This window comes from Moschus berezovskii, chromosome 6 (genome assembly GCF_049115385.1).
Source record: "Moschus berezovskii isolate FMDL1 chromosome 6, NW_MosBer_1.0, whole genome shotgun sequence".
NCBI lineage: Eukaryota > Metazoa > Chordata > Mammalia > Artiodactyla > Moschidae > Moschus > Moschus berezovskii.
Window position 1 is genome coordinate 80,843,105 of NC_142465.1, and position 27,218 is coordinate 80,870,322.

Below are 27,218 nucleotides of genomic sequence, written 5' to 3' on the forward strand. Positions count from 1 at the left end.
CATTATTATTATACAGTGGAAGTGACAAATAGATTCAAGGGATTAGATCTGATAGAGTGCCTGAAGAACTATGGATGGAGGTTTGTGACATTGTACAGGAGGCAGGGATCAAGACCATCCTCAAGGAAAAAAATGCAAAAAGGAAAAATGGTTGTCTGAGGAGGACTTAAAAATAGCTGTGAAAAGAAGAGAAGCGAAAGGCAAAGGAGAAAAGGAAAGATATACCCATTTGAATGCAGAGTTCCAAAGAATAGCAAGGAGAGATAAGAAAGCCTTCTTCAGCAATCAATGCAAAGAAATAGAGGAAAACAATAGAATGGGAAAGACTAGAGATCTCTTTGAGAAAATTAGAGATACCAAGGGAACATTTCATGCAAAGATGGGCTCAATAAAGGACAGAAATGGTATGGACCTAACAGAAGCATAAGATACTAAGAAGAGGTGGCAAGAATACACAGGAGAACTATACAAAAAAAAAGCTTCACGACCCAGATAATCACGATGGTATGATCACTCACCTAGAGCCAGACATCTTGGAATGTGAAGTCAAGTGAGCCTTAGGAAACATCACTATGAACAAAGCTAGTGGAGGTGGTGGAATTCCAGTTGAGCTATTTCAAATCCTAAAAAAATGATGCTGTGAAAGTGCTGCACTCAGTGTGCCACCAAATTTGAAAACACAGCAGTGGCCACAGGACTGGAAAAGGTCAGCTTTCATTTCAATCCCAAAGAAAGGCAATGCCAAAGAATGCTCAAACTACCGCACAATTGCACTCATTTCACATGCTAGCAAAATAATGCTCAAAATTCTCCAAACCAGCCTTCAACAGTACGTGAACTGTGAACTTCCAGATGTTCAAGCTGGATTTAGAAAAGGCAGAGCAACCAGAGATCAAATTGCCAACATCTGTTGGATCATCGAAAAAACAAGAGTTCCAGAAAAATATCTGCTGCTGCTGCTAAGTCGCTTCAGTCATGTCTGACTCTGTGCGACCCCATAGACAGCAGCCCACCAGGCTCCTGCATCCCTGGGATTCTTCTGCTTTATTGACTATGCCAAAGTCTTTGACTGTGTGGACCATAACAGACTCTGGAAAATTCTTAAAGAGATGGAAATACCAGACCACCTGACCTGCCTCTTGAGAAATCTGTATACAAGTCAGGAAGTAACAGAACAGGACATGGAACAACAGACTGGTTACAAATTGGGAAAGGAGTATGTCAAGGGTGTATACTGTCACCCTGCTTATTTAACTTATATGCAGAGTACATCATGAGAAACTCTGGGTTGGAGGAAGCACAAGCTCGAATCAAGATTGCTGGGAGAAATATCAATAACCTCAGATATGCAGATAACACCACCCTTATGGCAGAAAGTGAAGAAGAACTAAAGCACCTCTTGATGAAAGTAAAAGAGGAGAGTGAAAAAGTTGGCTTCAGTTCAGTTCATTTCTGTCACTCAGTTGTGTCCGACTCTTTGCAACCCCATGGACTGCAGCATGCCAGGCCTCCCTGTCCATCACCAACTCCAGGAGTTTACTCAAACTCATGTCCATTGAGTCGGTGATGGCATCCAATCATCTCATCCTCTGTCATCCCCTTCTCCTCTCACCTTCAATCTTTCCCAGCATCAGGGTCTTTTCTAATGAGTCAGCTCTTCGCATCAGGTGGCTGAAGTATTGGAGTTTCAGCTTCAACATCAGTCCTTCCAATGAACATTCATGACTGATTTCCTTTAGGATGGACTGGTTGGATCTCCTTGCAGTCCAAGGGACTCTCAAGAGTCTTCTCCAACACAACTGTTCAAAAGCATCAATTCTTTGGCACTTAGCTTTCTTTATAGTCCAACTCTCACAAAAGTTGGCTTAAAACTCAACATTCAGAAAACTAAGATCATGGCATCTGGTCCCATCACTTTATGGCAAATAGATGGGGAAACAGTGAAAGACTTTATTTTTGGGGGCTGTAAAATCACTGCAGGTGGTGACTGCAGCCATGAAATTAAGACACTTGCTTCTTGGAAGAAAAGTTATGACCAACCTAGACAGCATATTAAAAAGCAGAGACATTACTTTGTCAATAAAGTTCCGTCTAGTCATGTACGGGATGTGAAAGTTGAACTATTAAGAAAGTTGAGCACCGAAGAACTGATGCTTTTGAGCTGTGGTGTTGGAGAAGACACTTGAGAGTCCCTTGGACTGCAAGAAGATCCAGCCAGTCTATCCTAAAGGAAATCAGTCCTGAATATTCATTGGAAGGATTGATGCTGAAGCTGAAACTCCAATACTTCGGCCACCTGATTCGAAGAGCTGACTTATTTGAAAAGACCCTGATGCTTGGAAAAGAATGAGGGCAGGAGGAGAAGGGGATAAAAGAGGGTGAGTTGGTTGGATGGCATCACCAATTCAATGAACATGAGTTTGAGTAAGGTCCAGGAGTTGGTGAAGGACAGGGAGGCCTGGCGTGCTGCAGTCCACAGGGTTGCAAAGAGTCGGACACAACTGAACGACTGAATTGAACTGAACTAAACTGAAGTGAAGTGAATGCAACAAAGATGATCATCGTCATCCATGAGGCTCAGTTATTCCTTTTTGAGGCTTACTTACTAAAAGACAACGCCAAGGCTTCCCTGGTGACTCAGGGGTAAAGAATCCACCTGCCAATTCAGGAGACACGGGTTCCATCCCTGGTCCAGGAATACCCACAAGCTGTGGGGCAACTAAGCCTACAGGCCACAACCACTAAGCACACACACCTGGGAGCCACAGCTTCTGAGCCCACATGCTGCAAATACGGAAACCTGCATGCCGCAACAAGAGAAGCCACTGCAATGAGAAGCCCGCGACTGGTAACTAGAGAGCAGCCCCCATTCTCTGCAACTAGAGAAAAGAAAATGCAGCAACAAAGACCAGCACAGCCATAAAGAAATAAATACATAAATAAACACTTTTTAAAAAGTCTAACTCCAATGATCCATGAGTGATTTTGACCCTTTTTGGTTCTGCCTCATCATGGATCTGTTAACATTTAATGGAAGCAACACAAGCAGTGAAATCTGTTCACTAAAACCTGTTTGTAAGGCCTTCCTCATAAACTGCAGAACATCAGAACTTGAGCATTTTTGACTCACCAGATTCTGCTGCTTCACACAACTCAAATAGGTCCAACCACACTCTCTAATAAAAATATGTCAAGGGCGTGCTTGGGGTTCAGAAAATGGGGTGTCTCATTTGCCCACTAGAATGTACAGTTATGGTATGGGAACCTGCCTGGCCCATCACACAATATTTCCTCAAAAATACGGGAGTAGCTTTTTCCACCAAGTTTCTTGTTTTTGAACTTGAACTTGTCTCACATTTAAAGCAAAGTGTTACTTGCCCTTTTCCCTGTTTTGCTATATTTAAAACAACAAAACTCCTATGTCTTCTATTCTTAAATTCTTCATCATATCCAGACCTAGTCTTCCTATATAGAGCCTTGGTTGCCATATTCAGAGCTAACAACTAAATAAAAATTAGGGAAAAAATATTGTTTCTCCAAATACAAGGGGTCTGGATTCAATCCCTGGTCAGGGAACTAGATCTCACATGTCACAAACAAGACTGGGTGCAGAAAAATAAATAAGTTTCTATTTCTTATGAGACTGTTTCAGAAACATTTCAGACCCAAGATAGTGTATTTTCATAGGTGTGCAAAACAGGTTTTACAATAATCAATGCTATAGTTTCATAGAGCATGACTTTGAGAATAATCCTCACCGAAGACCAGATAAGTCTTAAGCCATATGACATTGCTTAATTTACCGCAGTCCAGTACTGGTCTTCCATCTCATCTGTATTACAGTAGTAAAATGTGCAAATAAAAGCATAAAGATGCCACAGTAAAAATAAATAAGTCCCGTGGTCAAGAAACCGTGGTCAAAGCCCCTTCATAGTTTCTCTGGCCCTAGAGCTCGTCCAGGCTCCACCTGTGCCCCAGCCCCACTCCAGCTCCTCGGGACACCCGTGCTTCCTCACCACCCTGCCAGCTTTTCAGATGAATTCAGGAACCCTCCTGCAGCCCCTCCTAACAGTCATGAGCAACAGTGCAAGTAAGGTGAGTGTGTGATGTGTTTACATTTTTAAAGATAAAATTACAAATGCCAATAAATATCAAATAATATGTGAATCTTCAAGACAAGACTTAAAAATGTGTGAAATTATGAGTGCTATGTGACTGAAATTTGACAAAATATCCAAGACTGGTGACTATCATTGCACAGCTTTCATGGTTTGTTGAAGGGAAGGGATATTATATAAATAATTGAAAACAGTGATTTTGCTAAAATGAAGGTAATAAAAGTTTACAAAATATAACTCAATTTTTTTCCATCTAAATACTACTTTCCCTTCAATAGATCACCTTGATTTGTTCAACCAAAATTATATTACTTCAACATTATCTTTAAAATGAAGAGATAAATTAGAATTAAAAAAATAAAGAAATCAGAATGACTTGAATTAAGCTGAATTTAAATGCTTTTGAAGATGTAATTAAATAATTTATTTTTATAAAAATAAGACTAATGCTTATCTAGTTTAATATCATTTACCTGCCAAAATAAATTACGGATGTAACGTTACACTCATATTTCATCTAAAACTACCAATTTGAGAATGGTGTTAATTGTTTAACATGGTAAAAGTTTTGTAAAATATTGTGGTCCTTTAAGACTATATGAATTCTATGATAATTTGGGAGAAACTGATATTTTATTTTTCTCTCACTTTTCCATTTTGCTGACATTTTCCATTACTTCTTTCAGAATGACTCAATTGTTTTATTTATACAGATACTGTGCCTTTCTAGTGGACATTGTTTATAAGCATTTTATGATTGCTCTAAGTGTCATGGAAAGATTGTTTCCAATTCTATTTCTAGGAAAGCCTTGCTATCCTACAGATAAACTATTGATTTTTGTGTTTTTATCTTTTGTCAACTTTAGGCTTTAGCAAAACACCGTCAAAAAACCCCACTGAGAAAAGCTTACTTTGCTGGATTTGCTGAAATAAGAAAGGAAAACACCCTTGCAGAATCTTAACCGCCCAGACAGAAGAGTGGACTGATGGGTTTGTAGGGTCTGACTGTGTGACAAGATTCTCAGACAAGCCTTGTGAGATTGGGATTTCTTGGGAACTGGCAGTGTGTGAGACACAACAGCTTTATACACATGTGCATACAAGACCAAGTTCTGAGCCGAGTTTGCCCAACAGTCTTGATAGTTCAGGTGTTTTTTGCTAATTTACAGCTAATATTAAGGGCTAAGTATTTCCCAGAGCCAGACTTACCCTGTCTTTCATTGTTCTCAACCTTCATAGTGACAAGAATGTCTCTTGGGGATGTATAGTTTCTAATCACAGGGAAAACCAAAACCACGTGGGTTTAAGCTCCCAGCCCCTCCTCCGTGACATCCACGTCACCCCAGGATGGAGATCACAACACTATTGTCTGCAAACAGAAGCGATTTCCATCTTCACTGCTTTTTGGTGAGCTGTGAATATATAAGACTCTGCTGGCAGTTTTCCAGAATCTATTACTGTCAGATTTGCTATTTCTTTTTGCTCAAAGATCACTTGTTGGATCACCTGAAGGGACCAAGTCCATTTCTCAGTATTTCTATTTTGATGATGACATATCTGAGCAAAGCGACATGGAATAATACTAAGAAAGACATGTCTCAGGGTTTGGAGTCCTGTATTCAGCAGGAGCTAACTTTGGCCACCTCATGCGAAAAGTTGACTCACTGGAAAAGACTCTGATGCTGGGAAGGGTTGGGGGCGGGAGGAGAAGGGGACGACAGAGAATGAGATGGCTGGATGGCATCACCGACTCTGTGGACATGAGTTTGAGTGAACTCCGGGAGTTGGTGATGGACAGTGAGGCCTGGCGTGCTGTGATTCATGGGGTTGCAAAGAGTCGGACACGACTGAGCGACTGAACTGAACTGAACTGAACTGACGAGTGCCCAAGCTCTATTTCTGTGAAACATGGGCTACAAAGTTGCCAAGTGTTGTTATTGTTCAGGCAGACATCTTCATGTCTAGGTCTTGATGGGAGTTTTATTTTTCTGGCCACTTGACCCATTGTTCTGTCATTTACAAAGCACTTATTGCTTGATTCCAGTTACACAGAAAATCACCTTTCTTATTGCAATGAACTAGCATCAGAGGAAGCTGGTTGTCATTCAGAGGAACACAAGTAAAAATCATAATTACACTGAACATGCATCTTAATCAAAAGACACGCAAAGGAATGACTCAAAGCATTGAAAGAAAAATTAAAGATGGGAAACATATACACATTGTAGATAAGAGGCTTGAGTATCTGTTAATCATCTAGATTCTTAATAAGTGAAGAAGAAAGGGAAGACACAAGGAGAGAACACAGGAGAGCAGACCAAAAGAGGACAACCCATCTCTGGTACTGGGAGCCAGCTTCCTGGGTCTTCTGGAGAAGTAGTCTCCTGGATGAGTCATCATCTTGGTCAGTGTTCTGGGATTAGGTTTATGGCCCCTGAAAAAGTCACTATAAACTTGAGGAGCCTGGCTTGAGATCTCTGGACGCTTTAACTTAAAGATGTATGCTCACTCCTGCTAAAAGTGGGGGGCGGGGGAGCAAATTTTGAGTAGAGACCAGGAGTAGCTCTGGAGATAGCTGGAGGCATTTGAGAAGAAGCCGAAGAAATTCAGATCGTGAAGACCAAGGTACAGTCCTGACAGATCCTAAAAAGACAGTCAATTTATGAGAGTATGAACAAAAGATACCTAGATTTTTTTGCTTGAGAAAAGTTGAAAGTGTTAGTCACTCAGTTGTGTTTGACTCTTTGCAACCCCATGGACTATGGCCCGCCAGGCTCATCTGTTCATGGGATTCTCCAGGAAAGAATAGTGGTGTGGGTTGCCATTATAAAAATTTAATGAGCTATAATTAATAATTTATGCACATTTCCACAGTGTAAGCATGTTATGATTAAACATGAACTTAAGTGTGATTGACCCTACTGTCATATATTGGAAAGTCCTGCCTACCTCCTGGGATACATGAATGTGAAATTTATTTTTTTTAATTTTTAAAAAATTTATTTAAATAGAGGCTAATCACTTTACATTATTATATTGGTTTTGCCATACATTGACATGAATCTGCCCCGGGTGTACATGTGTTCCCCATCTTGAACCCCTCTCCCACCTCCCTCCCCATCCCATCCCTCCGGTTCATCCCAGTACACCAGCCCTGAGCATCCTGTATCATGCATCGAACCTGGACTGGCGATTCGTTTCACATATGATAATATACATGTTTCAATGCCATTCTCCCAAATCATCCCACCCTCACCCTTGAATGTGAAATTTAAAACCCAGCTTTAGAAAATATTGGAAGCAGTATCAACTTCCCCTGTTTAAAGAAACTCAAATTTATTTAAACAGTGTATCAATCTGATTGCCAGAGTGTGTTAATGGCTGAGAGGAGTATTCTAAAAAGATTCTTGGTGTTTCTCTGGTGGCTCAGTGGTAAAGAATCCACCTGGCAGAGCAGGAGACATGAGTTCGACCCCTGGTCTGGGAAGATCCCACATGCTGCAGAGAAACTAAGCCTGTGCCACAACTATTGAGCCTGTGCTCTAGAGCCCGGGAGCCATGACAAAGAGAAGCCACCCTGCACCACAACTAGAAAAAAGCCCACACAGCAATGAAGACCCAGCACAGCCATTAACAAATAAATAAAGAAAAAATATTTAAAAAGATCCTGTGCTGTACAGTAGGTTCTCATAAATTATGTTTTATTCATAATATCAATAGTGTATATGTGACAATCTTAATTTCCCAAATCATTCCATCCCTTTGTTCCCCTTGGTGACCAAAATGAGAAGGAAATCCAAAAAAAGAGGGGATAGAGTCATACATACAGCTGTTTCACTTTGTTGTACAGTAGAAATGAACAGAACACTGTAAGGCAATTACACTCCAATAATTTAAAACACACACACACACACACACAAAAAGAGATTCTGGTCTCATGCCCCATTTAAACCCTACCTTAAAAACAGACCTGTCTCTCTAAAAAGAATGAGTCAGGTGAAAGCAGAAGTGGCTTTGAACCTGCTAAAGTATTTTAGTTGACTTGTACAGTCATGTAAGACAACACTTGCGAGTTTCTATATGGCACAAAAATAGCATGTCAAAGATTCAGGGTGGTTCAGTATCTCAGGCAATGATTTGTTATGTAAACAAACATCTGATGGGGAGACCTTGGTGTGGTTCCCAGGAGCAGACTACTTATTCTTCAGATCTGTCATTCAGGAATTGCCCTGTTGGGAAAGCCTCAGTCAAGACAATGTCTTAACTGTCTTCCTATGTGGCCTTGAATATCTCATCTCCAAGACAACCAGTCACTCACATACACTTGTCTGTCATGGAGTTCATCACATCCTGCCAACACAGTCACATTATCAAGCTCCCCTGAATTGCACAAATGTCCTCCCAGCTTGTACTGTGAATGTGTGATTTCTGAGTATAGAGGGGATGAAGTTGGACTAACAAAACTGCATTTTCAAAGCTTTAAAAGTTATTATCATATAAATGTCATTGAAAACAAACTAGAGAGAAGCAACCCCATTAATATTAGTGAGGAACCTCTAGCACCAAAAGTAGAGAGACCTCCCTCGCAGAGCCATCCATATCCCAAGCTGAGAGGAGGCATTCCCACAACTTGAGAGGTGCCCCGATTCCCCTGCCACAACTCGAGAGGAGCCCTCCACCGCAACGCGAGAGAAGCCACTGGCCACAAAGAGAGAGTAGCTGCCGGACATCGCACCTAGAGAGGAGCCTCTCTGACTCAGCACATAAAGACGAGCCTCCCACCACAACTAGAGAGGAGACAGCACCCCACAACTAGAGAGGAGACAGCACCCCGCAACTAGAGAGAATCCAACCCACCACAACTATAGAGTTGACCCCCGCAAAAACTAGAGAAGAGCCTTATGCCACAACTATGTGCCACCGGCACACGGCAACTAGACAAGAAATCACCCTGCACATCGCTGCTAGAGAGGAGTCTCCCCAACACAACTTGAGAGGAGGGCCCACCGCAACTCGAGAGGAGCCCCCAGCCACAAAGACAGAGGAGCTTCCCTGCCAGAGCTGGAGAGGAGCCCCCTGCCACAACTAGAGAGAAGCCTATAGGATATTGCACCTAGAAAGGAGTCACTCTGCTGCAAATAGAGACGAGCCCACTGAAGTAACTTGAGAAGAGTCCCTGAAAACTAGAGAGGACCAACCTCGTGAAAACTAGTAAGGAGCCACCAGCGTCAAAATAGAGAGGACTGTCCACCCCGTGCACCTACCCCCACCATGACCCGAGAGGAGGCACCACTGCAACTCGAGAGGAGCCCTGAGCCACCTGCCACAACTCAAGAGGAGCTCTCCACCACAACTAGAGAGGGTCACCATGCCACCACAAGAGAGGAGCCCAAGTACACATCACTACAAGACAGAAGCACGCAGACCACAATTAGAGAAGTGCAGCCTGCCACAACTAGAGAGGAACCCACATACCACGTCTGGAGAAGAGCCCCAACACACATTGCAGTTATTGAGGACTATGCCTGCCCCTTGCCATGACTAGAGAGTAGCCTCCATCACATCACAACTATTAAGGAGCACCTCTGCACATCATCACTACCAAAGAGGAGGTCCCCCACCACATTCAAGAAGAGCACTAGACCACATCTTGAGAGATGCCCCCTGCACACCACAACTGGAGTGGAGCCCCCCTACCACAACTACAGAGGAGACCCCAGCCACAACGAGAGAGGAGCCCACCCAGCACAATTACAGAGTTGACCCCTGCTGCAGCTAGAGTGGAGCCCCATGCCACAACTAGAGAGTAGCCACACTCATATCGCAACTAGACAGGAGTCACCCTGTACATCGCTGCTAGAGAGGAGTCTTTCTACCACAACTCAAGAGGAGGCCTGACCACAACTGAAGAGGAACAGCGAGTCTCATGCCGCAACTTGAAAGTTACACCAAGTCCCCCGCTGCAACTCGAGAGAAACCCATCACCGCCGTGTCCTCTGATGCAACTCAAGAGAAGCCCCCCTCGCCCTGCTTCAACAAGGGAGGAGCCTGCACACTGCAACTAGAGAGCAGCCCACTAGCACACCACAACTAGAAAGGACCCCCCCACACCACAGCGAGAGAGGAGTCCCCCACGCCACCTAGAGAGGAGTCCCATGCCACAACTAGTGAGTAGCCACCCGCACATCGCTGCTAGAGAAGAGTCGGCCCAACACAACTCAAGAGGTGGCCCCTCTGCAACCCCAGCGGAACTCCGTGTCCCTCAATGCAACTCGAGAGGAAGCCCAAGTCCCCTGCAGCAATTCAAGAGGAACCCCCAGTCTCCCACCACAAATTGAGTGGAGCCCCATGCCACAACATGAGAGAAGCCCCTGGCCACAATGACAGAAGAGTCCCCGTGACAGAACTGGAGAGGATCCCCCTGACACAACTAGAAAGGAGCCCCCCCAGGACACCACACCTACAGAGGAGCCCCTTTGCCAAATAGAGACGCGCTCCCTGAAGTAACTCGAGAGAAGCCCCTCACAACCAGAGGGGAGCAACATAATAAAGTTAGTAAGAAACCCATAGCACCAAAAGTAGAGAAGACCCCTCACAGCAGAGGCACCCCCACCACAAGCCCAAGAGGACACACAACTGACACTTCAGAGGTGGCCCGAGTTCCCTGTCATCCTCGAGAGGAGCCCTCCGCTGCAGAGACGAGGCCCCAACACAACTAGAGAGGAGCACCCATGCACATCACGAGAGAGGAGTCCCCTGAGACATCGCAACTAGGGAAGAGCACCCCATCGCAACTAGACACTGCACCCACACACTGCAACTAGAGTGTAGCCCACAAGCACACAGCAGCTAGGAAAAGCCCCCACACTGCAGCTAGAGAGGAATCCCCCACCGCAGCTACAGAGGAGCACCCCTGCACACTGCAATGAGAGAGGAGTCCCTTCAGACATCACAACTAGAGAAGCGTCCCCCACCGCAAATAGAGAGGAGACCCCAAGCTAAAACTAGAGAGTAGCCCACCTCCCCGAACACTGTTACTAGAGAGGAGCACATCCACACATTGCAATTAGACAGAAGCCCCCTGCACGCCACAACTAAAGAAGAGGCCCCCTGCCACATCGAGAGAGTAGCCTCTCGCTCATCACAACTGGAGAGGCGCACCCCAGCACACTTCTACCACAGAGGATCCCCCCCACGACAATTTGAGAGGAGCTGCTGCTGCTAAGTCACTTCAGTCGTGTCCGACTCTGTGTGACCCCATAGACGGAAGCCCACCAGGTTCCCCCGTCCCTGGGATTCTCCAGGCAAGAACACTGGAGTGGGTTGCCATTTCCTTCTCCAATGTGTGAAAGTGAAAAGTGAAAGTGAAGTCGCTCAGTCGTGTCCGACCCTTAGCGACCCCACGGACTGCAGCCTACCAGGTTCCTCCATCCATGGGATTTTCTAGGCAAGAGTACTGGAGTGGTTTGCCATTGCCTTCTCTGTTGAGAGGAGCACTCCCCGGAAAATTCAGAGGTGCCACCCACACACCGCAATTAGAGAAGAGCCCCCACAACTAGAGGGGAGCCCACCCACAACTAAGAGATGACCCCCAATGCAACTAGAGGAGCCCCACGCCACAGCTAGAGGAGCCACTCGCACAGCGCAACTAGACAGGAGTCACCCTGGCCACAACGACAGAGGAGCCCCTCGTCAAAACTGGAGAGGAAGCTCCCACCACAAGCAGAGAGGAGCCCCTCTGCTGCAAATGCAGATGAGGTTTCTGACATAACACGAGAAGAGCCACCACACAACGAGAGAGAAGCAACCCCATGAAAACTAGTGAGGAGCCCCCCCACTAAGACACCCGCCCAACGCTGTCTCGCCTAGAGGAGGTACCACCGCAACTCGAGAGCAGCCCGGAGTCCCCTGCTGCAACTCGTGTGGAGCCCTCTACCGCAACTCAAGAGAAGCCCCGGGCCAAAGGAGAGAGGAGCGCAACTGTAGAACTGGAGAGTGTGCCCCCACCACAACTAGAGAGGAGCTGCCGGGACATCGGACCTAGGGAGGATCCCGTTCACCGCAGATAGAGACAAGCCCCCTGCTGCAACTCGAGTGGAGCTCCCCACAACTAGAGAGGAGCAACCTCTCCACAACCAGAGAGCAGACCCCAAGATACAACTGGAGAGTCGCCCCCTGAACACTGCCACTAGAGAGGAGCATACCTGCACATCGCAACTAGAAGCCCCCTGGAGCAACCAGAGAGGAGCCCCCCACACCACAACTAAAGAAGAGGCCCTCAGCCACAACTAGAGCCCCCCATACATCACAACTGGAAAACAGTGCCCCTGCACATCGCTACCAGAGATGAACCTTCCCACCACAATTCAAGAGGAGCACTCCCCCACAACTCTAGTGGTGTCCCCCGCACACTACAACTAGAAAGGAGCCTGAACACCACAGCTAGAGAGAAGCCCACCCAACACTAGAGTTGAACTCCACCACAACTAGAGAGGAGCCCCACGCCACAGCTAGAGTAGCCACCCGCACATTGCAACTAGTCAGGAGCTGCCCCATCACAACTCGAGATGAGGCCCCACTGCAACTCAAGAGGAACTCCGAGTTCCCTGCCAAAACTTGAGAGGAACCTGAGCCTCCCTCCAAAACTTGAGAGGAGCCCCCCCCACCCCCCCATAATTAGAGAGGAGCCTGCACACTGTAACAACAGCCCACGTGGACACTGCATGTAGAAAGGAGGCCCCCCCCCCACAGAAACTAGAGAGGAGCCCCCCAGCACTACTAGAGAGGAGCCCCCCAACCATAGAGATGAGCCAACAAATTGCAACTAGAGAGGAGCCCCCCTGCACACTGCAAGTAGACAGGAGCTCCCACGTCACAACTACAGAGGACCCCCCAGGCACAACACATCTAGAGAGGAGCCCAGCCATCACATCTAGAGAGTTGACCAACTTCCACAACCAGATAGTTCACCCCCAGGAGCAACTAGTGAGGAGCACACCACCGAAACTACAGAGGGGCCCCCCATACATCACAACTAGAGTGGAGCCCCACCTTCACAAATAGAGTGGAGACCCCTGCCACAACTAGACAGCAGCACCCGCACATTGCAACCTGAGAGGAGACCTCCAAAACAACTGGAGAGGAGCCCCCGACCACAACTAGATAGGAGCCATCCCACACATCGCAGTTAGAGAAAAGCGCCCTTGCACATCACAACTAGAGAGGAGCCCCCACATAGATCGTAACTAGAGAGCAGTCCCCCATCGCAACTAGAGAGGAGCCCCCTGAATATTGCCACTAGAGAGGAGCAGACTGCAATTAGAAAGAAGCTGCTGCCACAACTAGAGAGGAGGCCCCACACTACAACTAGAGAGGAGGCCCCCTGACACAACTAGAGAGTAGCTTCCCATACATCGCAAACGGAAAGGAGTGCACCTTCACACTTCATCACACCTTCATCACAGCCAGAGAGGAGTCCCCACCACCACAATTCCAGAGGGGCACTCTGCCACAACTAGAAAGGAGCCCCCTACCACAACTAGAGAGGAACCCCCTTGTCAAAACTAGAAAAGTGCCAGAAAAACCACAACTAGAGAGGAGCCGACCCACCACAACTACACAATTGACCCCCACTGCAACTGTAGAGGAGCCCCAGCAGCAACTAGATAGTAGCCACCTGGACATCATTGCTAGAGAGGAGCCACCTCACCACAACTCAAGAGGAGGCCCCAGCACAACTCGACTGGAACCCCAAGTCCCCTGCCACATGAGAGGAGCCCCGAGTCCCCCGCCGCAACTTGACAGGAGCCCTATGCCAAAACAAGAGAGGAGCCACCAGCCACGACAGAGGATCCCACCACCCAAACTGGAGAGAATCCCCCCGCCACAAGTAGAGAGGAGCCCACTCACATTCCAACTAGACAGGAGCCCTCTGCTCAGCACAAGAGGAGACCCCACCAAAAGTAGACAGGAGACATCCATGGCAAGTCGAAAGGAACCCCCACTGCAACAGGAGAGAACCCCCCCACACTGCAGCTAGAAGAGTCCCCTGCCACAACTGGAGAGGAGCCACCCACGGCAACTCGAGAGGAGGCCCCACTACACCTAGAGAGGAGCAGCATTCCACCACGAGAGGAGCCAGGAGAAACATCACAACTAAAGGGGACCACCCGCCACAATGAGAGTGTTGAGCCCCCAAAGCAACTAAAGATGAACCCGCACATCACAAATACAGAGGAGCCCTATGGCAACAACTAGAGTGTAGTCTCCTGACGCAGCTACAGAGTAGCCCCTTGCCCATTGCAACTAGACAGGAACCTCTGCAACAATTCAAAGGAGGCCCATCACAACTAAAGAGGAGCTCCTAGTTCAATGCAACTAGCGAGAAGCCCCCTACCACAACTAGAGAGGAGCCCCCCCAGGGCCACAACTAGTGAGAAACACCCTGTATATGGCACTTAGAGCAGAGCCCCCCACCACAAGCAGAGATAAGCCTCCTGCCACACCTCACGAGGTACGCCCCCCACAGCTAGAGGAGACCACACACCACAACTAGACAGTAGCCCCCTGAAACAACATGAGCGACCCCCGCTGCAACTCAACAGGAGCCCCCACCACAACTTGAGAGTAGACACCCACCACAACTAGAGAGTTGACCTTCCATGGCAACAAGAGAGGAACCCCCTACCACAACTAGAGAGGAGCCTGCATGCCATATCTGGAGAAGAGCCCCCCCCTTTACACCACAAATATTGAGGAATATCCCTGCCCAATGCAACTACAGAGGAGCTCCCCTGCCACAACTAGAGAATTGACCACTCGCCACAACTAGAGAGTAGCCCCTTCCCCATCACAACTAGAGGGGTACCATAGCAACAACTCAAAGGAGGCCCACCACCACAATTAGAGAGGAGCTCCTAGTTCAATGCAACTAGAGATGAGCCCCCCTGATAAAGCTAGAGTGGAGACCCCGCCACAAATAGAGTAGCCCCTTGCTCATAGCAGCTAGAAAGGAAGTACTGAAAAAACTTAAAGGAGTCACTCCACCACAACTAGAGAGGAATCCCTAGTACGATGCAACGAGAAAGGAAATTTCACTGCCAATTTTTCAGAGGTGCTCCCCCCCAAACAACTAGAGAGTTGACTCTCCACTGCAACAAGAGAGGAGCCCTCCACCACAACTAAAGAGGAGCCTGCACACCACATTTGGAGAAGAGCCCCCACGTACACAACAACTATTGAGGAATACTATGCCCAACACAACTAGAGAGGAGCCCCCGACACAACTAGAAACTTGAGGCCCTGCCACTAGAGAGAAGCCTGCACACTGCAACTAGAGAGGAACCCCCCTCAACAACTAGAGTGGAGATCCCCCCCCCAACAACCAGAGAGGAGCCCGCACACTGCAACTTGAGAAGAGGCCTATGACGCAACTCCAGAGAAGCCCACGACCACAATGAGAGAGGAGCCCACGCGCCAAAACTGGAGAATGTCACCCTGCCACAACTGGAGAGGAATCCCCGGGACATCGCATGTAGAGGATCACCTCTGCCGCAAACAGAGGAGCCTCCAGGCGCAACTTGAGTGGAGCCCCCCACCACAAATACACAGGAGCAACCTCAGCACAACTTGAGAGTAGAACCCAAGCCGCAACTAGAGAGTAGCCCCCATGAACATCGTTACTAGAGAGGAGCTCACCCACACATCACAATTAGACAGAAGCTCCCTGCTACAACTAGAGAGGAGCCCTCCACACCGCAACTAAAGAGAAGGCCCCCTGCCACAAATAGAGAGTAGCTTCCCGCACATCGCAACTGGGAAGGAGTGCCCCTGCACATCCCTACCAGAGAGGAACACCTCACCACAATTCAAGAGGTGCCCCGCACACACTGCAACTAGAGAAGAGCCCCCTCACCACAGCTAGAGAGGCGCCTTCATACCACAGCTAGAAAGGAACTCACCCACCACAGCTAAGAGGTGACCCCCACACCAACGGGACAGGAGCCCCATAGTGCAGCTAGAGTAGCCACCCACACATCACAACTAGACAGGAGCCACCCTGCACATCGCTGCTAGAGAGGAGTCACCCCAAGACAACTCGAAAGGTGGCCCTACCGCAACTCAGGAGGAACCCCGAGTCCCTCCACAACTTCAGAGAAACCCCTAGTCCCCCGCTGCAACTTGAGAGGAACCCTAAGACCCCCACCTCAATTCAAGAGGAATCGAGAATCTGGGGCAACTTGAGCCCTTTGCTGTAACATGAGAGGAGACCCCGGACACAAAGACAGAGGCACTCCCCCGTAAGAGCTGGAGAGGCTCACCCCACCATAACTAGAAAGGAGTTCCCAGGACATGTCACACCTAGAAAGGAGTCACTGCCACAAATGGAGATGAACCCACAGAAGTAACTCATGAGGAATGAGTCCAGTGAAAAGCCCACCTGGACACATGTAGAAAGGAGGCCCCTGCACACCACAACTAGAGAGACGCCTTCCTCTCCCCCGGCACACCACAACTAGAGAGGAGCCCCCCACCACCACAAATAGAGATGAGCTGACAAACTGCAACTAGAGAGGACCCCCTCATTCCTGTACACTGCAACTACACAGGATTTCCCACGTCACAACTAGAGAGGACCCCCCAGGCACAACACAACTGGAGAGGATTTGATTTGTTTGACTCTTCTGTCCATAGGGATTCTCCAGGCAAGAATATTGGAGAGGGTTGCCATGCCCTTCTTCAGGGAACTTCCCCACCTAGGAATCAAACCAGGGTCCCCTGCATTGCAGGTGGGATTCTTTACCAGTTGAGCTACCAGGGAAGCCCCAAATAGTACCCTAAATAACAGTAATCTGTAAAGTAGTAAATACAGTTTAAGTAAAACAAAATAAAATATTCATAATTGGTTGAAGTCTCTTCCCTTGAAAGTTTTGTAACAATCAAGAATTCTATTATAATTTAACAGTTGATAGTTACTTCTCTTATTTTCAATACACACTAATAGTTTTGAAATCACATCCTATTATAAAAGCAACATATATTTTCAAGTAAATACATATATTAAACAAATAATAAAATTAAAACTAGGAAACTTAGGCAAAAAGGGTAAGAATGTCTCATTTTCAAATATGTGATTTATTTCCTGAAGTTAGCTTATGGTTACATATCATACTTCTAGGATATTCATTTTTCCATACTAAAAAACTTCATTCAGCATATATTCACACAATGTTTATTTTGTGACATATTCATGAAGTTTATGGATATGTGGCAGGGACTGAATTATTTTTGAAATAAGGTTACACAGATGCCAGGCATTGACTTAAGATAAATGCTGTTCTCATTTGAAGGGAGGACCAAAGACTAAAAACCTGCCTCATTGATTCCAAAACCGCTGAAGCTGAAACTCCAATACTTTGGCCACCTCATGCGATGAGTTGACTCACTGGAAAAGAGTCTGATGCTAGGAGGGATTGGGGGTGGGAGGAGACAGGAACGACAGAGAATGAGATGGCTGGATGGCATCACCGACTCGATGGACATGAGTTTGAGTGAACTCCGGGAGTTGGTGATGGACAGGGAGGCCTGGCGTGCTGTGATTCATGGGGTCGCAAAGAGTTGGACACAACTGAGCGACTGAAATGAACTGAACTGAACTCTCATGTTAAATGCTTCTTCTAGTCCATGCTTCCTAGATCGTATTTAAATCACCATTAAATAAAAAAAAACTTTTTCGTATTATTTGCATGATGCTTTTTGTGTTCTTAATGAAATCCTATTTTAAAAATAATAAATGTTCTCTAACCTAATGAACTTGCATTTATTTCTTTATAGAAATATTTTGCTGCAAAGTGAGCCTAAAATAACAGTTCACTATTTAGAGGGTATAAATAAAAATTGAGTATTTCTTTTCTTCTCCTTTCCTGGTCTTCAGACAATTAGAAAGGAAAAAAAATGTCAAGCCCAGTGTCGGTTAAATTAAAACTAGAAATATACTACATTAAGCAATTTATTTATTAGAAATGAATTAAATCGCTTTTAAGGTACTTTATGACAGGCTAAGCACATTCCTGAAATAACTTTAAGAGACCAGAAAGCTAATATAACTTCTCTTGCTGAATTGACATGCTATGCTTAAACTCAGGAATAAGTGTTTTCAATATTTCCAAATAATTTAAATAGAGAGATGCACTAGAAAATGTTCCTAGGTATCCACTAAAAGAAAATTTAAATAATATGTGAGTTAACACAGGACATTGGATATATATCAAAGCTGATCGCCGAAGAATTGATGCTTCTGAACTGTGGTGCTGGAGAAGACTCTTGAGAGTCCTTTGGACTGCAAGGAGATCCAACCAGTCCATTCTAAAGGAGATCGATCCTGGGTGTTCATTGGAAGGACTGATACTTAAGCTGAAACTCCAATATTTTGGCCACCTCATGTGAAGAGTTGACTCACTGGAAAAGAGTCTGATGCTGGGAAGGATTGGGGACAGGAGGAGAAGGGGACGACAGAGAATGAGATGGCTGGATGGCATCACCGACTCGATGGACATGAGTTTGAGTGAACTCAGGGAGTTGGTGATGGACAGGGAGGCCTGGCGTGCTGTGATTCATGCGGTCGCAAAGAGTTGGTCACGACTGAGCGACTGAACTGAACTGAATATATACTATATATTACTAACATATCATTACTAATGATATATAAATATAATACACTGTGTCTATAGAATTTCATATAAGGTAGAAAAAGTTCAAAATTGTATTACCGGACATAAAAAACTTACGGACCAAATCTTTTTATGATATTCTTTAAAATAATCCCACTTATAGACTTTAATAACAATAACTGCAAGGTCCCAAAGGCTCTGTAGCTTACCAATACTTTTTTAAAAGTTTATTCAATTGGAAGAAAATTGCTTTACAATTTTTCTTGGTTTCTGCCGAATAATAATGCAATTCAGCCATAATTATACACATATCACCTCCCTAAGAATTACTTTCTAATCAATAATTCAGTTAAGTTTGTTTTTTAATAAATGTCAAACATATATATTTATTTGGTAACTCTTGAAAAATATTCAAAATACATAAAACTTCAGGATGTTCCTAAAAGCAATGCTGTAGAGTACCTTTTAATTCACAGCACTTTAAATGCTCTCTTAAAACAGTGGGGACTCTCCACTTAAAAATGAATTAGCACAATGATTTCCTTAACTGATGGGGTGGAATAATTTCCCCGTTATTTCCAGACTACATTAGAGGAAAAAAGATTTTTGTCTCAGAAATATGCCTAAAAACTAAAAGCATTGCACAGATGGAATCAGATAAGAAATTTGTTTTCCCTAAATTATATATTTTGGGGGGGAATTTTGACTTCATATCTCCATTATAAAATAATAATTTGTTCAAGTGTGATTTCTTGTCTAATTTGAAAAAAAAGAAGTGTCCGTAAAAATATTTGTCTCACAGTCTGTTATAACTAAAGAGTCAATCTACTTTGTAAGCACTGAATAGAATACAAATTGGCCCCAAAGAGTGTGTACAACACAAGACTTTGTATTTATTACTCAGGGCTACACTTGTAATTTGTATTTGTGCACAATTTTATATTTGCAAATAAAGAGTATTATCCAAATTCACTCCTTATTTGAAACCCAGAGAACCAAAATCCAACACTGAAAACAGTTCACAGTTGAAAAATTTACAAATGTCAAACTGGATTAAAAAATGAATTCTATTCACAGTTCTAAGTTTACATGTGAAAGTTAACATATCCAAATACTTCTCTGTAAGGGAATGACAACTCAAATGAATGTACTCCAAATAGTAGACACAGAATCCAAAATTAATCCCCCTAAATCATACCCAAACATTTGTTACCTAATCTACAAAATAAGACTAGCTCAAATAATTTCTAAACTTCCTTTAAATTCTAACTTTTGGGGGATAATAGGATCAAACATCAGCTGTCTTTAGTTTTTAATGTGACTTTGCAAGTCATTTTTAACCTCTCAGAAAAGATGCTATTTAAAATATCTTAGCAAAGAAATTATTTCCTACAAGTTTTATGAAGTTTATTGAAAAATCTCCTTAGTAACTTTGGTGCTCCACAAAAAGTTAGAACTTGAAACCTGTAAATATGACCTTATATGGAAAGAGTCTTTGCAGACATAATTAAGTTAAAGATCTAAACATGCAATTATCCTGAATTAGGGTGGGCTTTAAATCCAAAGAGAAAGAATTGTCATTATAAGAGAAGACAGACAGAGAGGAAGGCCATGTGAAGACAGAGGCAGATACTGGAGTAATCCATCTATAAACCAAGGAACACCATGGACTGCAGAAAGCAAGAGAGAGGCATGGAATGGATTCTCTTTTGGAGCTTCCAAAAGCAGCTAACACTGGTGACACATTAATATTAGGCATCTAGACTCCAGATTTGTGAAAGTTTTTTTAAGCCACCAAATTAGTGGTAATCTGTTATGGCTACCATAGGAAACTAATACAGTAATGTATTTCAGAAAGAAAACCCAATTTAAAAGGTATTATCATCAACACAATTTATCTTTGGCCATCCTATGCTTCACATTAGGAACAGTGAAAGGACATCATCATTTCTAGATTTTTAACAAAAATCCACAACTTGATTCCTAGATAAAAACAGAAGAGCCTCTATTTTACAACATTTACTTATCTATGAGTCTATTTTACTTAAGATTAAAATTATATTTACTAAAATGTTAAACAACTTTTCAATCAGTAATATTATCTAATTGCAAATATTTTTAAAGACTTTGCTAATTTTTCTGAAGAGAATAAATAAGTTTTAGTACTATAAAGCATGCTCAGTTTTCTTAAACCTGTATATAAAAAGCTTCTAAGCTTTTTGAGTGGCAGAGTTAAAGAAATATGATAGCTATAAATAATTTTATTTTTCCCATTATAATTCAAGCTTATGGAGCAAGTCTTAAATTTTCGTTCTTTACCATTTAACTTTCTCAGGTTTATATATATACATATATATAAACATATATATATATACACACATACATATATATGTATGTGTATTTAAAATATATATTTTAAATACGTATTTAAATATGCATATTTAAAATACATATTTCGGATAGTTAAAAAATCTGATGTGATCTGAGGCTCACCATAGTGTCTAAAAGAAATTCCAAAATTTCTACTTAGTTTTCATTATAGAAATAGTCTAAATAATAAGTCTATTTTTAGAGTTCAAGATATCCCTGATACTACCACATGAACCTCTGAATGTCCTGACTATTAGGCCATTGAAAAGTCTTGTTCAGAAAGATATAAAAGGTTAGGACGTTCACAATTGCATAGCAACCCAGCTCACAAACAAGTCTGGATGTGGGTGGCAGAGGTATATTAAGCCTATAAATAACATAGGGTAAAATGAAGTAACGAAATTCTAGCAGCTTCTGAGGTACTATAACAGTAAATAAGCATATGAAAAACATTAAATTCCAGAAAATCGACTTTGATTTTAATGAATCAGCAATACTCCAACCAGCAAATATATAGACTGGAACTAACAAATATTTCACAATTTCATATCTTTGAAAAACTCTTTTCCACACATAGAACGTATAATGTCTGTTATCTGCTAGCAGGTATTTATGAGCATAAGTAAATTTCCAAACTAAAAATATAGAAACTAAAGTTATCACAAAAAACTGAATTCTCCGTTTCCAAACTAAGCAAAGAAAAGCCCTGATTTTGTTAAGAGACAGCAGGTGAGGAAAGGAAAAAAAGAGAGTAAAAGAGAAAAAGTAGAAGAGCTGAGGAAAGTGTAGACAGGCTTCATGACTACTCCGGTCACCAATAACAATTCCACCATTAACTGCCACAAAAGCACAGAAGAGAAACATGAGAAGAATGTAGGGCCAAGTCAAAAGTAAAAGCATACTCAAGTTCTTAAAGGACATGGAATAAGCCAAAAGAAACTGAAGAATTTTCCTGAATTCTGAAAATGGTCCTTTAACAGGGGTAGGCCTCTCTTCTTTCTTCTTCTGTAGTTCAGTTTTCCAAGCTTCAGTTAACTTTTGCGCAATGACATTTCCTGCACAGAAGATAGCCCAGATGATATTTGTTTGACGAAACATGAAGCCACAAAATCCAAGCAAGGCTGAAGTTTTATGATTTCCATAAAGACACATCAAGTAGGCAAAAAGAGTAAAAAACATGGATCCTGCTTCTGTATAATAAAGGAAGTTAAAAAAATAGAGTGTGGGAAATATTGCTAATGTTAATGTTGACAAGATCCTCTGGATACATGAGGCAGCCTACGGAAAGAGAAAACACAGTTCACAATAAAACCAATAGGCTATTTCTGCAGAGCTAAGGGAGAGATTTACTAAAAAAAAAAAAAAAAGCAGACAAACCAAAAACTGCCTGAGTTCTACATAAATAAAATTATTCAATATTAATCTTATTCCTGGCTTTGCAAAAATACAGTATATATTTATGAGGGAACTTTCTGACACTTTTTAGTTACACCTAGCAATTTGGAAGCCAATAAAAATATACATATGTGTGTCAAAGCTCCTATTGCCTATTAGACTGAATCACTCAACAAATAGTTAAGGAGTTACTGTGTGCAAGACTATGAACTCAATTCTATGGAGAACACGGAGATGAATGGGACACAGTGCAAGTGGTTCCATTTCAGTGAGACTTCCACAAGCATTAACTTGGCCATCATCACCAAATTCTAGTGCAGTCTCAAAACTCTGCACCAGAGAGAATTTAAATACGTATATAACATTTATACCACCACACACAATGATCTTACTATTTTGTGGTGAAATTACAGGGATCTTCCGAAAATAGTGGGGCTCATCTAAAGTTAAACATCTTTTGGCCTGATAATCTACTTCAGAATTTGAAAGTACTCTTATTTCCTTGAAGTCTATCTTCCAGTTAATCTAAATCACCAAGTCAGATCATGCCATTCCTTTGATTAAAATTAAGGGCTGTCCATCACCTACTAGGTAAAGTTTAGAATACTTTCCATGACAGAAAAAGGATACTCATGACTTCTCTCCTATCTACTTCTATAGCCTCATATCCCTGTACTTTATAATCTTATAGTTACAAATAGCAATTCCCTGTATCTTGTTGCTCTGTGTCTGTCTACAATTGCTTACGCTATTTCTGTCAGAATTCATACCTATTCTACAGCCCTATCTGTCATCAAGATTCAGATCAGGTATGCTCTTCCTGATGTGTGAAGTCTTACCCAATGCAACCAACTGCTTTCCTTCCCAGTCAGGCTGCAACAAGTGCCCTTCTGTTCCTTCTCTGTATTCTTGTAGTGTTTTACAGCTATTGTTATCCCACAATTTACACTATTGAAATCATTTAAGTTAAAATTATTATAGTTAATATTTACTGATTCTTTACTATTACATCTGACAATATTCTACGAACCTTCCATTTATTAAGCTCTTTTATGTTTCAAGATAGTCCTGTGAGGTTGAGTCTATATTTTCCCCATTTAACAAATGAAAACATGGAGTCACTAAGGGGTAACTTGCCCAAAGTATCACAATTAGTAAAGTGGATAAAACTCAAACCCACGTAATTCACCTCCAGGGTCTGCATTCTTAAATCATAAAAAAAACTGCCCAGGTCACATCTGTTTCCCCTAATGAAAGTTTTATAAGAAAAAGACTGCTTCACTTACCTCTGTAGTCTCAGTGCGTAACACACAGAATAAGCTCAATAAATATTTACTGAACTGACTTAATTCATGAGAATTTATATATTTTATAAATAAGTTTTTCAACTATTTAAACACAAACATCTTCTAAAATGGGGGTAGAAGACTTGCTCTAACTTTACAAAATATATACAAATATTGTTAAAAACATTTTCCACCAAATTTCATAAAATAAATTCACCATAATTGTGGACCTGCCTGTACATAGACTTAAATTATTCTGGAAACAAACCTTGTGTCTGGGTTGTACTTTGCGGAGAAGCAAGTATAGTAAATAGAAGTTGCCAACACTGAAGAGAAGGTTAACAAATCGGAGCATTCCAATGGAGCAGACAACATGTTCTGACCATCCAAAGATCCAACTGGCAGGTTTGACCACTCCAACTGACAGCAGGTATAAGCCAGGTAATGTAGTAATCATGGGGTCCCACTTAAAAACAAAAGGTCAACAACGAAGCAAAAGCAAGAAACAGATTATACTGATAAGCCTGACACAGAAATGTCATCTTTACTAACAATCAGGCTCTGGGAAGGTATCCTATGACACAGTTAAATTAGTCTTTTTAACATCAGGGCAAATCAGACACTTCCTCTAAAGAAGTCTTCCTTATTGTCTTTTGTATTTGCTTTCTGACTGTTAAAGTATCAGCAACCAGTAGTCAACAACTTAAACTCAGTTTCCAAGACAGACTCTTTGGAGGCCCTGTCTTTGGTGATTAAATTGTAAACGCTACAATTTTAAAAAGCCTGGAAATACCTGCTGGAACTCTGATGGGTGTGGAGAGAAAAACAGATTAAAGTACAGGATCCATAATGACAACTACAATGTACTGAGCCAATACTCTATTTAATCCTGTAACAAGCCCTATAATAGATATTGTTTTACCATCATTTTCAGATGGGTAATCAGAAACTCAGAAAATTTCCAAGCCACATGAATAGTAAATATTAGCACTAAGTTTTAAAACCAGGTTTTTCTATAACTATAAACTATATTTAACCATACTCTACAATGCCTTCCCCCAAAGGACTTTTATATCTGCATATGCTGCTGCTGTTGTTTAGTCACTAAGTCCTGTCTGACTATTTGTGACCCCACGGACAGTAGCCTGGCAGGCTACTCTGCCCATGGGATTTCTTCCCAGGCAAAAATACTAGCCTTGGTTGCCATTTCCAAATGCATATTCAAACACTTAACTGGTTGACAGTTTATCCAGTTTACAGAAAGTTGCTAAAAACACCAAGGGTGGAATTAACATAACCTGTCACTTCTTAGTGGCTGAAGATACCCCCGCCCCCTCCTATCCCACTTTCAAATTACACAGTGAGATGCTTGACAGGTGACCGAATGTGAAATGTTTTTCTTTCCTAGGAGCAATCCACCGCCTCTAATTCTGGAACTGGCAAAGAAAAACTAGGATAGATTTCCTTAGTTGCCAAAAAGAGGGGCAATAACTTAGCTCCCCATTAGTTAATCTCCCAGAGGATTTCTTGCTAGGAGACAAATCTGCCATTTATGCACTCATTTAGCAAATATTTCACAGAGCTCAGAGAGAGGAACAAAAGATCACCCAGTTCCTTTCCTGTTTGGAATGAAGGGAGCTAAGGATAAAGACGGGGGAAATTAGTGCTGGGGTTAGATCTTCCCTTTCTAGCTAGTGTGAGCGTGCAGACAGGTTGCGGACCCCACCTGCGAGAGAGAGAAATGGCCCTCACAGTAGCGCTGCGCCTGCGGCAGGTGGAAGATCTCGTCCATGTAGGGCTCTCGCAGGGCCCGGCTGAAAGCAGAGAAAAGGAGGCAGGACACTAAAAAGGTACAGCTCAGGGCGGCAGAGAAATAGTAACCCTCCAGCTGAGCCATTCCTGCCCCCATAGCCAAGAACCTAGTCCCGGAAAATCTGTGCAGAAGTCTCAAGTCCGCAAAGCCGAGTTTGACACTCGGGCTCGAAATGGGCGCGCAAAGCGGGACTCGCCGGAGGGATCTGAGCACAGCCGGAAGACAAAGGATGCCGGGAGAGCGCGGACGCGGAGCTTCCGGAAGGGTCGGGTTCACTGTTTCCTGAGTGACGAGTTTAGGTAACGGACAGGACTCTTACTCTGTCAATCACGTTGCACAGGGCGCACTGAGTGGTCAGAGCAGCCGGAAGAGGCCGACCTCGGCGATCTGAGGGCCACTGACTTGAGCAGTTGGATGCTTTGAAATGAAAATAATTGCTTTTCCTGAAGGTCTTTGCCGGCCTTTTTCCTGCTGTTTCCATCTCTTACCATCAGGAGGCGGCATTTCTCCATGTTTGCAATCCCCAAACTAAAAATTTGTACATTTTCCCCGCCCTGGTTTTGTTTTCTCTCAAGTGATCTGAATTACTAGGTCCAAGGCGGGAGACCTGGATTCAATCCCTGAGTCGGGAAGATCCTCTGGAGAAGGAAATGGCAACCCACTCCAGTACTCTTGCCTGGAAAATCCCATGGATGGAAAAAAGCCTGGTAGGCTACAGTCCATGGGGTCGCAGAGTCGGACACGACTAAGCGACTTAACCTTACCTTACCTTCAGGTCCAAGGCATTTGATTTCGTCAACTTTGGAGGATGGGATGAGGCGCTTTGGTTGAGAAAGGAAAGATGGAGACGTTCAGATTAAAACTTGAAGGTCCAAAGAGACCCTTCACTATTGAGCGAATTTAGTACTAAGTAATTTTTCAAAATGTGAATACTCTGAACGAGGATTAATTTATATCAGTATTCACAATGCATTTAGGCAAATTGCAGTACCCTATGGGAGTTGGGGAGACTGTTTTAGAAATTTGGGCGTTTTAGTTAAAAGGAAAGCGTCTCTGTGCCTGAACGTTTGATGGTTAACATCTCTGTAGAAGCGTAATGTTTGCTTACCAAATAACAAGTGTGGGCACCTTAATGGGTGATATACTATGTACCATTTATATTTGTAGTCCCTAGAATGTCTTTCACATGTGAGACACCTAACTTGAAGACTGTTATAGCTTCCGCTGAAGCTTTTTACGCAATTCCAGTATTGGGGTTGGAGGCTGGAGGTGAGAGAAAGTATTTGAAGACTGCTGGAGATAAATTATATTTTTGCCTGACACAGGTCACAATGTTTTGCAGAAAAATTACCTCTTGGGTAACCTCAATCACTGTTGTTTTGATGAGAATACATGAGAAATGAGTCAGGTTTTGTTTAAAGTTGCAAACCTCAGGGTTTTCAGTTCAACTCTTTCTCTGGAGCAAAGCTAATTCACATTCTCCTGTTTAACCAACTTCCTCACGCTGACTGCCTCTCTATTCAGTCTCTGCCATTTCCTTATTAATAAGAGGGGTATGAGGTGAATA

The 27,218-nt window shown here is 43.4% G+C and overlaps 1 protein-coding gene across 1 annotated transcript; it reads right to left on the reverse strand.

The window, feature by feature from the left end:
* Window positions 1–19,653: 19,653 nt before the first annotated feature.
* On the reverse strand, window positions 19,654–25,891 carry ALG10 (ALG10 alpha-1,2-glucosyltransferase). Its single transcript, XM_055395863.2, has 3 exons — window positions 25,565–25,891; window positions 24,107–24,304; window positions 19,654–22,435 (listed from the first exon to the last, which is right to left on the reverse strand). The coding sequence occupies exons 1-3, from the start codon at window positions 25,745–25,747 to the stop codon at window positions 21,380–21,382; spliced, it is 1,437 nt and encodes a 478-aa protein (XP_055251838.1). The 5' UTR covers window positions 25,748–25,891; the 3' UTR covers window positions 19,654–21,379.
* Between the last annotated feature and the right edge of the window lie 1,327 nt (window positions 25,892–27,218).

Bases quoted from the DNA above. Each gene is read 5' to 3' on its own strand.
- ALG10 (XM_055395863.2), bottom strand. From the start codon at position 25,747: ATGGGGGCAGGAATGGCTCAGCTGGAGGGTTACTATTTCTCTGCCGCC. The intron at 24,305-25,564 runs GTGGGGTCCGCA...TTTGTTTTTAAG, and splicing joins GCCATTTCTCTCTCTCGCAG to TGGGACCCCATGATTACTAC. The intron at 22,436-24,106 runs GTTTGTTTCCAG...CTCTTTCCGTAG, and splicing joins AAGTACAACCCAGACACAAG to GCTGCCTCATGTATCCAGAG.